This window comes from Schistocerca piceifrons, chromosome 2, assembly GCF_021461385.2.
Source record: "Schistocerca piceifrons isolate TAMUIC-IGC-003096 chromosome 2, iqSchPice1.1, whole genome shotgun sequence".
NCBI classification, from domain to species: Eukaryota; Metazoa; Arthropoda; class Insecta; order Orthoptera; family Acrididae; genus Schistocerca; species Schistocerca piceifrons.
This window is the reverse complement of record NC_060139.1, coordinates 627254525-627269857: the sequence shown is the minus strand read 5'-3', so window position 1 is coordinate 627269857 and position 15333 is coordinate 627254525. Positions and strand designations below refer to the sequence as shown.

Sequence of the window (15333 nt, the reverse complement as noted above, 5' to 3'; positions counted from 1 at the left end):
AATTATTCAGAATATATTTTAGTTAGAATGTGTAATCAGTAGCAATAAAACAAATATACCAAAGGAAATTACTGGTCTATAATACATAACTACTCACGCATTTAAAGAAAACAAAATGCACAGAGGTCAAGAACGTGCTCAAACACAGCTGGGAATTGGTTGCAGTAAAAATAAACAACAGAAGAAATTCTAGTGTTTGAGGGAAGAGATGCTACTGTTGCAGAATATGTGGGAAACTGAATGACCCACAACCTATACAGAGTATTTCAGAACACTAATCAAACCAGACTATTGTGTTGCAGTAAGCTGCCAGATCATGGTAATACTAGTATAAAATTGAGAAGAAAGACAGAAAAATTACTCAGGAAATCTTAGAAATCAAAGGAAAATAAAAATTTATGAATCAGAGGAACGGTTTACAGATACAGAGAAGAGAAAATGCACAATGACATAAACAGTATTTCCATTTGATGTCCTGAATTTCCATTTTATATAAACATAGATAAAAACAAGATAGCTCTCATATGCAAAATAAAGAACTTAAAAGCATCAGATTACAGCATAGCAATAAACCTCTAAAGCTTGTCAAATAGTATAAAAATTTGAGGATATTACCACAAAGCAATATGAACTCGAACAAACATGTGAAATCAATAGTACAGAAAGCCAATTGAGACTTAGATTTGACAGAGTTTTAAGAAAGGGCTGAGCATCTGTTAAGGAAATCACATACATGACCCCAAAGTAATCTCTTCTAGAGTACTGCACTTACTTCAATCAGTCTTAAGGAAGAAATTGAAAAAAAAAAAAAAAAACAGACTATACTACTAGTACTGAAATAAGATTTGTATAGCCTATACAAAAAAGTAACAGACAACTTAATTGAAAATCCAAAGAAAGTTGTTCTTGCAGAAACAAGTAGAGTAAATTTAGAGAACTGATACTGAGAAAGGTTGTGCAATAATTCTACTGCTTTTGTTATGCATCTCACAGAGTTATGAGAATAAGAAAGATTAGAATGTTTACAGGGACATATAGTCAGCATTTCCTTATTCAGTGCTTGACTGGAAGAGGACAGGGAGTAACTACTACTTGTATACAATACTTTCCATTAGGAATCTATTGGGGCTTCCAGAATACACATGCTAATGTAGAAGAAGATCAGAGACATAATGAAGAAGAGCCAGTCAAGGTCAGGGAAGTAATCAAAACTTTTTTTTTTCTTTCAAAGGCCTATATGAAGGATTATCTAAATGTTGATCACATTTTCCACAATAAGCCATAATACTACATGCAACATTTAGAATGTGGTTGAATACAACACAAATAAAGATATTGTTCAATAGCCAGTGCTGCAGTAGGACTGCTGGAATGTGTTTAACAATGCAATAAGAATAGACTACAGAAGTGAGAGGTTATTTGGGATTTAGTTCCCATCCAGCACAATGTTTTGAACTATCATGAATGATCAGCTTATAATTTTTACTCTGAATCAAAACAAATTCAGTTCACCAATAATGGTGAGAAACACAAATAAATAAATATCTAAAACTTGTGTTGAGTGCAGGAAGGGGCTAGGGCCGAGGGGGCAGATAGCTGAGGAGGAAAATATACTACTGTTATCTTCTGAAAAAATTGAACACAGAGAGAAAAGTAAGATTTAACCACAATAACTGTCTTGCTGCTTAAATAATATGCAGTCAACCCTTAAGGAATAAAATAAATAATGCATGTATAAAATGCAAACGAATGATCAAAACAAGGATCAGCACATAATTTTGAAACATTTTCATCTTGCCTTAAAATGAAATATCGAAATAAAAATATAAAAATCTTTGCTCTGACTATGAAACATCCATCAGCTAAAAGAAGACTAACAGGACACCTGTAAAAGTATGTAAGACAATGTGATTTCTTGCATTTATAGCATAACTGTTACTTAAGTTGAGCAATTTGTGTAATCTATTAATGCCATGAAATATAATGATGTACTGGAGAACTAAAATCATGATGATACTGAAAGAAGGAAAAAAAATGTTAACATTAACTTACAAAGTTTTCGTAGTAGAATGATCCAACAGTCTTCATATCCATCTGAAAAAGGAAAATAATGTAGTAAATTAAGCATCAGATCATAATAAAATATCACCATTTAACTGATTAAAATACAATGCTGCTTAAGATTCAATATCACTATATGAACATTAAATGCTTATTTGCACAGAATGTAGAGAAACCCTAAATTAAAACTGATTTCCTAATACTCTCATATTAGCTTACAAAGGAGCAATAAAGTAGAGTCTAACATTTTTCTGATCTAAACCCTTTCCAGGTGATGATTTGGATTTGCAAGAGTGCTTCATTCTGGACAACCGAACATAAATATGATTTTTCATTAATTACCTTAAATATAACACATGTTCTTTGAGGTAATTAGTAGAGGACAGTCATCAGTATTCATACTGGTAAAGTAATTATAACTGAAAAGGATCTAAAAGTGAAGCCGGCCGCGGTGGCCGTGCGGTTCTGGCGCTGCAGTCCGGAACCGCGGGACTGCTACGGTCGCAGGTTCGAATCCTGCCTCGGGCATGGGTGTATGTGATGTCGTTAGGTTTAAGTAGCTCTACGTTCTAGGGGACTTATGACCTAAGATGTTGAGTCCCATAGTGCTCAGAGCCATTTTTTTTCTAAAAGTGAATATTTATGCAGATCAAATTTAGTGTTCTGCTTCTGGCACCAAAATATTTCAGTCCAAAAACATATGTAGCTCTGGCCATTGGGTACCTGCATTTAACCCCCTCCCACCACCAATTTCCCTCTCTTTCCTTGTGGCCATTACCCATTAACAACCAGTTTGTTCCTAAAAATTATCCATTTTGAGAACCGGGAAGAAAGGGAGGGAGGTTGGCAGAAAAAGCAAAAGAAGAAGGAGAACAAATGGGAGCATGGAAAGGGTAAGGCCATATGGGTAATTGTTTTAAATTTGATGTGACAATATGCAGTAAAGCAGTACAATTCTAGCAATGTTTTGCAAAGCTTGCTGTTCCATTCCAGCATGAAAACTGATGCACAGGAATAGGACTTGATGTGAATGATTACATGACTTCACTTACCATAAGAATAATTAGTAGCAGTTTTATTACTTTAATCTTAAAAACAGGAAATTAAGGTAACAGGTGTATATAAGGACTGAAACAAATCACAAGAACAGAACAGAGATTTACATCAGTTTGGTCCAATGACAGTTACTGAATGTTTTGACTAGATAAATTTATCATCAGTGTTCCACAACAAGGTAAGATGGTGCCAAGGATTGCATTTACTACAGTGCAGCAAAGCGTCACTGGGAGAAGAATCACTTAAAACAGTCAACGAGAAGGAGTCGAACAAATTCAAATCCATCACCATAGGCACTGTTCCCACCATTCTCTGCCAGCAATTACAACTGATTCTTTTTTTAAAAAAGCTTTACATGCATTTTGAAAATTATCAGATCCTAATTGTCTGATACTCAGATGAAAGTTCCTATATTCCAGGGACAGACTGTATAATTTTTTATTTGGACAGTTAGGAAAAGGCAACAAAAGTTGAAGAAGTTGCTAGAATGTTGTGTCTTACAATGTGATTCTGATTCTAAAGGGAGCAGAAGTAAATTGATAACATGCCAAACACGCGCGGAAAACACTAAGCCATTATTTCAATAAGAAGCGATTTTGTTGGTCTTTGGAAGGATCGGAAGCACACCAGCATTGCAGGCCTTGCACAACATGCTAACAACTTATGTTTCCTCTACTATCTTTTTTATACTACATGTTATAAATTAACATCTGAGCTACATAATTTTGTACTTTGATATATGAAGCGAAGTGATAAGTTTACTGTGCAAAGTACGTAATTAAAAGAGCATGAAGCATGATCACATGACAGTAAAGCAATATAATCTTCTCCTTGCAAACTACAGCAACAAATTTTAGATTAGCATTACAAATTTGAAGAGGCATTTGAAAGAGTGACAGAAAAAAAGGAAAAGAAAAAAGTGACCACAGCTCTATAGTGCTGTATTTGGCATACTGTTGATGTTCAGAACTAAAGCATCAACAAATTAAGAATTGCTCACAATTACAATTAAACAACTACCCATCCATTCAGTCCTTTCATTTCTTCAGCCAGTGTTATATCACAATACAGATGTAACCTGTAATGTAATTCACAGATAAATTTTTATGAAATAGCATGGGAAATCCATAACAAACATACAAATGATTTTTATATGCTTGCGAAAATTTCATCTCTCTTCTGAATGTGTCCACAGATTTTTAAAGGCTTATACATTAGTAAATAGCCTATTCATTTGTCAGATTTAAATTAGAAACTAAGTGTCTTTCGACCGATAGCCATGTGACCCTGCTTACACTCAAGTTGAACTACATCTACTTGGGAAATCAAAGTGACATGCAAAGCATTATGGTACCAGTAGTATGTCATCACTAGGGTCGCGGGCGCGTTTCTTCCCCACTTCCACGCCGCCAACAGTTGCCACGGAAACGGGCTATTAGTAGCAGGCAGACAAGCAGCCAAGCATCGGGGAGGCCCGAGTGGGAAGAAAATGAGCACAACAAATCAGAAAAAAAATAAAAACTTTAGAAAGGCAACCATCAATTAATCAAAGGTAATAATGATAATAATAATAAACTATAATGAACCAGCACAGAAGTGATCACTCAATCACACTGTGTGAAAAAGTGCTGGGCAATAATAAGACATGGATATTGCACAAAATGATAGAAGAGCACATAAAAAGAGATGTAAACGAGTGTCTTTAAGTGAAACAAGCCAACCGTATGTTGGTATACACACATACAGTAGAAGAGGTGTGGTACATGCAGCTCTTTGTTGTTACTGAAACAGAACTGGCTGAGATGAATTCTGACACAAGAGCAGTAAAAGTGAAATCAACATTTACATTCATTTAAGTTAACTACACACGTGACAGTATATGTCTTCTTAGTTTCACAGTTAAAATGTCTCATTACACGGTTAGAATGCGTTAATAAATTTCATTCAGAAATTCATGCTGGAGACTGGTTCTATGTGAAACTAAACAAAAATCTGTAGTCATTTCAATATATTCTGCTACCATACAAAATATATTTCATGCTCTTGTGTTTTAATGCATCTGTCAACAGCAGGGAATATAAGAGACATGACTTGATGTGGCCCATAACCTACAGCACAGTTTAAATTTAAATAATGGTAGCAGCATGCACACCTGTAAAGCAAGGAAACACAACAACAATGACAACAACAATCATTAACAATCAAAGCACCTTTGCCAACTGTTCAGCACTCAAGCATATACTTAATTCAATACAGCGTGTAGGATCTAGCTATTGTGGTGAGCTGGATACAGGGATTGGTGATGAGTTTTAGTTGATGAAAGGAAAGAGAAATGAAGACTGTAGGTGTATATCAAATCTAACTTACAAAGACATAAAACTGTAAAAAAAAAAAAAAGAGTTTACTTTCTTTTAGATTTCAGATGTCCACAATCAGGCACAGTTCTGATGACTGATGTGAAGGCATTCATAAAGTGTGGGTTCTGTGGTATGCTGTCTATCAATGTAAAATAATTATGAAATATATTAATTAGACAAACTTCAGAACCATTATTTATATACTACATGCCTTCACATACCCTGAAAAACAGAAATAATTTAGACCTTAACAAAAATTTAACATAGAGACAGGAATGCCACAATAAAAATAACTACAGTATGGAATGTAAGTATAAAAATCATTTATTTTATAGTACAAATAATTATTCTATAAACAAACTCATGAAAATTTGTAGCAGCACCTTTCACTGCTAACAAGCCCTTCGCTGGAGCAACACAGCATCTCTCTACCTTCAGCTTACCTACTGTTGAAAAATTTATGGATGGTGCACTGCCCAACTTCAGAGTGGTTTACTGATGGAGCAGCTTGCAGAGGTAATAGTAAAAATTGGTACCTAGATATTACACATGAATTTTATTTGCTCGCTAATCAGGTTCAGGTGGAAGAGATCAGTCTGACCCTCCACTAAAAGATCTGTACTGGGTAATTTTGCAAAGGCCTCTGAAAGTAATAATTTTATACAGTGGCTAACAATTATCTAAGAGGGTGGCACTGACGCAAACTTGATGGGCAAAGAGAGCACTCAATAACTACAGTGGCAACAGCTATACAGAGTGACCAAGAGAGACAGAAAAGAGAGAGACTGCAAAAGTGCACGCGCACACGCACCAAGCTGATGATGGGCTAGGCAAGCCAGGGGTGGGGTGCATTACAAACCAGGTGCAGGACATATGACCACGGCCCCAAAACCTTGTGGTGATCTGAGCGCAGGGCTTGTCAGCACAGAGGAAAAGGACAGTGTGCAGCACACGAGAGCTCCCGGGGTGAAACGTCTCGTGCCGAGCCTACGGTAAGCTACAGTTAGTTTTACAGGTTGCAGGAACAATTGGGACAGGTAGCACGCTACATTTCACCCCGAGACAGAAAGAGACAACAGGTTTAAAAAATTCAGAAACATATGGGAAATGGTACTTAAAAACAGTCTTCTGTTGGAACACACCCAGTTATATGCTGGAAAGAAATAGAGTAAGATAGAAGAAAAGAACAGTAGTGATTTGCTACAACTAACATTATAGAGAAGAGGAAAAAAATGATAAAAATGAACATAATTTTCTGCATACTACTTGAAAAATGAAACTAATAAGGCACAAGACACAGAGAAAAATAAAAAGAAAAAAAAAACACATGTGACAGCTAGGCGAGAGCAGAAGAGCGCGGGGGCTCCGTGAATGCCTACCGGGCTGGCCCGAGACTGTGCGGCCTTGATATGGGCTTGGAGGTGCAGAGGGGGGTGGAAATAGCGGCAAGGGTCGCGGTTGCATCGCCCCTTCACTGCGTCCATGCAGACCGTGACAGTGCCGTCTTCGTTGGCCGTCACGGTGTCGGGGGGATGCGCAAAGCGGCACTCACTTTCAGCACGTTTGCACGCCCCTCGTTGATATTCACGACAGACCTATAGCAGAGACGAATGAAGCAAGGCTACAGCTACAGCCAGGTGATAGGAAAGGGCAGAGGGGCAGGTCAAGGCTTCTATTCTACAAGGATAATTGTAGTTGGGCGATTTGTGCAGGCTTGCTTAAAATAGCATTGCGATTGTGATTCAAGCAACATATTTCGATTACTTCAACACAGAGAGATAATGAAATCATGACTTAGCTATTCCTGATATTCTGAGTTGCCAAAGTTATTCCATTTCCAGCATTTTATTGATATTCAGTGAATTATGTCTTGCAGAAAGTGAGCTAACTGAAGTTATCACATTGGCAAACTGTTAAAATACATAAATAGAAATTCATTAAGTTTATTATTTAATTAGTATTTGTGAAGTGATACAGTAAATATTTAAGGATAAGCTTCACAACAACACAATTTAATTTATTAGCATTTCAGTGACTAAAATACAATTGATTTTCAGCATGTTTAATTCCAGTCACTTTCAGATGGATAAAAATTAGTCATTCTGTTAGTTGAAACCGAGTTAGTGTGATAATAATGTGGCTGGAACGTATTTTGGAGATGGATATTTCTAACTAAAGATTTGGAGACTGCTAAGAGCAATGTTGCAAATGGTTAGTTGATAATGAAAGGGTAAGCATATAGGTGCAACTGCAAGAACCCTCGCAGAAATAGAGCACAACAGAAAGTGAAAGTCTAAGCTCAGGTTTACACAAGAAACTACTGTACAACTGCCCTCAGCATTTGCCACCACCATAATATACTGGTCCCTTGGCACACTCAAAGACACGACACAGGAATGAGTTCCACCCAACAGTTAATGTTAATTTCTAGTTCAGATTTCATAACTGTGTTAGACATTTCTTCTCTGTTGATAAGTTATCTTTATCAGTTATAAATTTAAATGCACTTACTAAATATAAATAGTTCAGAAACAACACCAAGATTAGTGTATTTATAATGCCATCTGAAAGAAACAATACACTGAAATAAAACTACCATATAAGAAAGTGCTGTTAAGTACAACCAAAACGAAATTTTATTACAACAAAAAAAACCATGCAGCCGAAGAACACAATCACCAAACAAGGGCCCTAAAATAAAAACAAGTGTAAAAAATACGGCTGAAGGCTGGAGGGCGAATCATCTTTGCGGCGATCGAGCTGCACTCGATGAAATAAAATAAAAACATACGAGTCAAAAATTAAAATACTAATTACATACAACATGAAACAGGCTACAAATAATTAAACAAATTACACAAATAATAAAGTAATACAAAATAAAGCTTATTAAAAAATCAAATAATGCAACAAATGAAATCTACTGTCCAAAACAAAGCAACAATTAAAGAATGAAGAACAATGTCAGCACATACCTCTAGCCTATCAGAACGGGGCATCTTCTGTTGTGCAACAACTGTTTGTGGCACAACTGAGAGTGGAGATCCAACTGATGCAGGATCTGGGCCCAGAATTGCAGGCATCACTGGCCCCGGTGTGAAGTATGGACTGAAAGTGCTACCCACCTGAGGCATTCCGGTCAGGTATGGACTGGTGGCCTGCTGGGGCAATCGCACAAGGCACAAAATTTTTAGTGAAAATAAAATGAAAGATATTTACTTTGGAAGTTTAAGTACACAAGTTTATATTTTTATTATTCTAAAATAAAGTTACCACTTGTGAATGAACTGAAGGAACATTGAACAAGAAACTGAAGTGCAGTGTAGCAATCATATAAAACTGGATCAACTTTTTTCTACAGTGCACTGGATAAAGTGTTCTGCTCTAAAGTAGTATTTAAAATAATCTGATAAACACAATAGAGTCCCTGAAATGATATCTCTTGATACACAAAGTGTGTGAAATAGTGATACTAGTGATATTACATAACATTTTTAAGTTACTGACAAAATGAGGAGTCTAAGATTCATGCATATGATGTAAGCTTATAGAAGTCAGTTTTTCCAGATAATCAGATAATCACATTAACGTTTTTTGTTGTTTCCTAACATTACTATTTTGTAATTGTTCTTCTTTACAGAGTAGTTACTGGCCATTCCCTTAGCACTGAAATCATTTCAAATAGTTTTCATTGTTAAAATCTTAGCCATACGATGGCAATATTTGCACATTACTAAAAACTGGACCAGAACTCTTACCATTAAGAAGCAACTGCCAAAAAAAGCTGTTCATTAAGCATACACTCAATATAAATCTAAGCTATAGTGTGAAAGCCACTACACAGCATGTAAAACAGGTGAGTCTCTCAAACTGAGAAGGCAAAGAAGTTTCATCAATATTAAATTAATACCATTGGTGTAGTTTTTCTCTGGGAAATGATTACCCAGCATTAACTTAGCAACAGTTTTAATCCCATTTATGTGCCTGCTGAACACACATTGCCTCATCTATACAGTTTGCCGTTACATTTACTCCTTCTATTGTTTGTATGCCACCCAGGACATTCCCCTATGATATTAACATTTACTTTGCTGTTTCAACTGTTCTCATAAAGTATGTTATGGAGAAAAGAGATTATTGGAGTTGCATGGAAAAGAAAAAATTTTGAGTCAATATTTCCAAAAGTACAAATGAAACTCACGTAAATGAGCATTCACTTAGCAATCTACCCGCTCCCTGTATTCTCCAAAATCATATAATACCAAACAGGCAATCTCTTATTTTTTAAGAAATTCTTCTTTGGCTTCTATAACTTAATCAAATTTAACAGCTTTTCACATCTATATGTACATATGAAAGAAATTATGGAATATATTTCAATTAAAGCCCATCATATATCATGTGACTTCCACATATACCAAGAGTGAAGAAGGAATGTATAGATGACATGGTATATATCAGCAAGAGCACCCCACTAGTGACCATATCATACAACAGCTAAGTGATACAACAGTGCATTGATTATATCCTCTGTGGCACAAAGAACATCATAACCATTCATTCAGCTTGCACCATGAGTGAACTGATCCTCTTTATCACAATATTTTGAAGCATTCATAAATAGATAGGCAATGAAAACCGAGGAACAGCTCAATGATTCACTAAGTAATTCTTAGCATTTTTTCCCCTGAGAGATAATAGTACAGTATGTTACTATTTCTGTTGACCCACACTCCTCACTCTACACAAAACAAAATAAAGCCAAAAGATGTTGCACTGACAATCTAAACAAAATACACGCAGAAGTACATGTTAAAGGTTCCATGGCTCTAATAGTATAGGGCAGTTTTTCTTTTTCTTAAATCAATACCCCTCCCCACCATTAAAGGGAAGGCAATGCTATTTCAGTTTCTTGACTACTTCATTAACATGATACTATAAATGGAGATAACACAAATCTAAACACACACACTGGAATTTGAGCTTTTCTCCTTCAAAGTGTGCAACAATGTTTTGACCACTATGTCACAGCCATAGTGAGAGAGGAGGTAGGCTGTACATTTGTAAGCAAATCTGTCTGGAAGAGTCGGTGGTACAATTTACAACCAATCACTTTAAAGAAACTGATAGGCAAATTTTTATAAACTACTTATAATTAATGGAATGCTTTCTATTGTTCATATGAGTTGTTGATTCCATTTTATGCTTAAAATGGAATAAACAGCTCAGCTGAATACTTGAAGGAATACCATTAATCGGTCATGGAGAAAGCCTGAGATGTTACTTATATTTACATTACAGAAAAAAGGAAAATAATGAATTCAGTTATCCACTCCTAAACCATTTTAGGGAAGATAAGCCCCACCACTTGTTCACTTTAAACTAGATTATAAACTCAATCTTCCACCCATAACTGATTTGGCAAGACAACTGGATATGCAGCACAAACATATTAGAAATTTCAATATCAACTGTTTTTTCTTGTTCTTTGATATTTTGCACTCTTATTTCCACTGCCAATTATCCCAATATGTTGTTTAAGTAGTATGTTCTCCACAGGCTCTATCAAATGATAATACAATGAATATGTATCATTTACCACTTCCTAATTTTATGCTTACCACTTACCAAAATGATCCTCTACCATGTACTGCAGAATTGTATTATAACCTTTATTATAAGAGTATTCTGCTCGTATTATAATTCTCACTACTAAAAAGCAATGCACCTATGCTGGTACCTATTATCAGTGTTCAGACTGCAAATATTCCAGTAACTGAATAATGCAATAACAGCACAGAAATAATAATTTTATTTTAAGGGCACTTATTTCAATTCACGTATTGATAATGAGCTGATCTGCAAATATTTGATCCCTGCTTTGAAGGATCTACATATGACTTGTGGCCTATGAGTGTGGAACAGAGCTGGGAAACAAATTTTCTAACTTCTCATACCCAATTACTGTGATCTAATTTGTTTACACTGGCATCTGTACAATGGAATGCAAAAAGTCAGTATCTGTGGGCACATACTTCTACAGTCTTCTTGCACAGTAGCCTGACTGGAATAAGTAATGTCCACAATGAAGCAGATGTAGTGAACATGGAAGACGCATGGAGAAGTGAGGCAAAAGGGAGAGGGGGAACAAGGACTATGGAAAGGAACCTTACTCAAGGCTGTCTCCCTCTGCTTATTTATCATTTTTTCTGCCCTTTGATCCCTCAATATCCATCTCATTCCCTCCATACAGTCACACTGACACATGTGTGGATACAGTGTTGAAGTTTTTGTTTATGTGCCTATACAAAGTAGAATACTTCCATTTGCTATACATTGAGTGCATATCTTTACTCATTCCACTGTTAGTTTTGAACCCAGAATTTCCCATTATCACATTCATTTTGTTTGCACTGATTATGATAGTCAGTGCTCCAAGAGCTAGAGCACAGTTTTACAAAAAGAATCTTCAAGAATTTCTAATGAAACACATACTCCATTACTGAAATATATTTCCCAAAGCATATTAATGATCCAATGTTAAACTATATACGACTCTCTGTGAGTGATAAATGGCTGTACATGCATAGTTCATTTGTTAAGAGTTATAGATTAATTCTTGTGGCACCAAACTTTATAATAATACATTGTCATTGGTTCTACACATTAAGACACAAGCCACTACAAGCTTTGATAGAAAAGATAAGAGAGCTGACAGTGAGAAGATTACAGAAGCCAAACCATGTTACCATTAAAGGCTGCCCAAGCGTCAGTGGGGTAGCAAACGGCAACTTCCCGCCAACCTCAAAAATAAAGAAAAATGTGAAAACATAGCAAAAATATCACTTAAAGTAATTAGGAGTGCAAGACATGGTGAACTACAGCATTCCACAATACTGTTACACTATTATGAAAAAGAGGGATAACTCTTGTCAAACTAAGCAAAACAAATCATACATATGGGGTATATCAGAACCATGCTATGAAAAGAACTTTCAGGAGAATGTGTTAAATAACATTTTCTATGTCTACAACAGTCTCAGTGTTTCACACTCTGCCATATTATACAACTCATAACATGGCTTGACATGAAAGCTAGGTAACTCAGGCAAACTTAGGCTGCCTGCAGCATTACTTGGATGTTGTTGCAAACTACATTCTTAAAATTACAACTTTTTACGAAGAAGTAGAGTGTTCTAATTGCTAGAAGTACAGTAAGGCTACCTAAACCAACATGAAAATATTAAATTATGGTAACAACTAATATATTTATTGTTGAAACAAGTGTTATACTTAAGCTGCCAAGTACAAGCGAAACACAGTTTTTCTTCTTATTTGCTATTAGTCAGTAACAAATACATGCCATGATAAATCTAAGTATGTACACAAATCTCTGTACTTAATCATTCTTTCGTCATCACTCTGAAGCTGGGCTATTCCTACTGCAACTGACCCTGCAGAGCACCTCAAAATACTAAAAGGAAATATAAAACATATTGCATATTGAAGGACAACATCACTCAATAGTAAGTGAAAGTACAGCTGCTGAAACAGAAAAATAGAAGAAAGGAAAGATGGAAAAAAATGTGGCTTGTAAACGGACCTAAACCATGATTCAGGTTCATGGTCAGTTATACTGTAAACTGAAATATTTGTATTGTGAAAGTCTTTTTACTTAGCTTAAAAATTTCACAAAATTATTTAACTAGATATTACTGGATTTCTTATTGGTTGGAATCACTTCATATGAATTCATATCAAGCCCCATGATAGCACAGTACATCAGGGAGAGGGAAAAAAAGACAATAACTTCCCCATATCCCTTTATTTTATTGTGCTCATTATCAAAATAAAAATTCCTTGTGGATGCCTTAATTCAACAAAAATACAAAGTTATGGTGATATCTTTTACAGACTAGAGTTCAAGAATTAAATGCAATGTCAAATTTGCTGAGGATTTATCGGACGAGAACTACAATCTTCTTTTTGTGGCTTCTGGGCTCAGCATCAGTTGCAATTCTGTGGCAAATCACATTATTCTGTATAGAACCACAGACAGCCAGGTTGCAGCAAATAGTGCTTTTGCTTATGTTACAGGTGAATCATAATATTTTTTTGATATATCTCATGTTATTTAATATGCCAACTCTCTTGACCAAAAAGAGAAAAAGAGAAAATAACTGCAAGTTCAGCTGTGAGTGCTCACAGAAGAGATGTGTCTAAAACAACAATAAAGCAGTAACAGAGTCGGCAATAGGAGGTAACAGAGGGGATGGATCCAAGGATAAACAGAAGCGCAAGCATGCTGGTGAGTCTAGCTATGGAGTTCCGCACTTACCACAGTGACCTGGCCTGGGATAATGGGCTGCCCAGGAGGCGTCAGCCCCATTTGCTGCATCAGAGCGTTCTTTAAGGCCAAGTGATTGCGACCGTTAATCAGCAGCTGATCCTTCAGGTGCTGTGGTGGGTGGAAATACTTGCAAGGAGGCTTCTCTCGGTTACACCGCCCCTGAAACAGTACACACAAATTACAATTAGCTCATTATCAGCAAACCCAGATTCCTTAACGAATTGCAGTCCCTTGCATAAAATGGCTTCAAACATCTTATCACTTTACAAATGAGTTAATGTGTTCAATTTTTTTACTTTAAGTGTGTAAGTGAGAAAAAGTTATTTTTTCCCCCAACAGATCATATTTTACAATGATATCAGACATGCCACATTGGCAGTTCTTCAAAATTTGTCACTGACACATATAGCACCTGCACCAATGATTTTTATGGACTGAATACCACCAAACAAAACTGAGATAAGTGATGTAATAATAATGCCCTTAGGAAATTTGCACGTTAATTTAAAATACAGTACACAAATAAATTGCAGAGACAAGTATCTCTCCGTACACCACCAGAATGTCAGGTCAGACACAAACAAGGTATCAGACATTGAGATTTTGCTAAACACTAAACTGCATTTTGTCGATGTTCTATGTTTCTCAGAACATTAGTTAAAGGCAGATCAGATTGCTTCATTTATAATACCAGGTTACACACTTGCAAACCACTTCTGTAGAGGAAAGTACAGAAATGGAAGTACTGCTATTTTAATTGAAAGTGGCTGAAATTCAAAACTATTGAAGTTTTAAGTACCTCAATACAGAAAGAGACTTTGAAGCAACAACTGTAGAACTCAGTGGTGCAAATACAGTTGTCATGTGTATCTATCGCTCACCAAATTGGAACTTTGAGGTATTTATCAATAAACTTAAACATTACTAAATAGGATACATGTATGCAAGAAATCAATAGTGCTGTGTGGGGATTTCAACACTGACTTTCTTGCAGCAAGCAGGAGAAAAGGACTGTTGCTCAACCTAACAGATACTTTCAAGTTAAAGCAAACAATCACAACCCCAATAAGAATCACAAAAACTTCTGCCACTACTGTGGACCAAATATTTGTTAACACACCTTATACAGCAAAATGTGTAAATACAAATTTTAGTGCTCATGAAGCTCATGTGGTAACCCTCTCAGACTGTTTACTATCAAGACAAAATCATAAAAGTACTGTGACTGCAAGAAGTTTCAACACACAAAGCACAGAAATATTCAATCACTTGTTATCAAGAGAAAGGTGGGAAAGAAGTTTCTCAGTTGCGTGACAGCAACAAAAAGTTTGAAAAATTCTCTGACATCTTCAACTATTATTTTGAAGCAGTATTTCCTCTCAAATCATGGGTGGTAAGAACACAAACCTAAAAGCAAAGTCATGGATAATAAGAGGCATAAAAGTCTCAAGCTACACAAAAGAAAATTGCTCAGTTACAGGAAAAACCACAACATAGCCCCTCTCCTTA

The 15333-nt window shown here is 35.9% G+C and overlaps 1 protein-coding gene across 10 annotated transcripts in view; it reads right to left on the bottom strand.

Moving 5' to 3' along the window:
• LOC124774969 (protein muscleblind-like) overlaps window positions 1-15333 on the bottom strand; it is a 599391-nt gene that overhangs the window by 48140 nt on the left and 535918 nt on the right. For 5 of the 10 annotated variants that reach the window (XM_047249702.1, XM_047249694.1, XM_047249704.1 and 2 more), the window contains 6 exons: window positions 13813-13983; window positions 12224-12277; window positions 8450-8632; window positions 6854-7069; window positions 4472-4549; window positions 2053-2094 (listed from right to left, as the gene is read on the bottom strand). In XM_047249702.1, coding sequence (XP_047105658.1) covers window positions 2053-2094; window positions 4472-4549; window positions 6854-7069; window positions 8450-8632; window positions 12224-12277; window positions 13813-13872 — 633 coding nt within the window. In that variant the 5' untranslated portion in view covers window positions 13873-13983. Of the gene's footprint in view, window positions 1-2052; window positions 2095-4471; window positions 4550-6853; window positions 7070-8449; window positions 8636-12223; window positions 12278-13812; window positions 13984-15333 lie in introns of all 10 variants that reach the window. The other 5 variants (XM_047249699.1, XM_047249697.1, XM_047249700.1 and 2 more) reach the window with 5 other exon arrangements.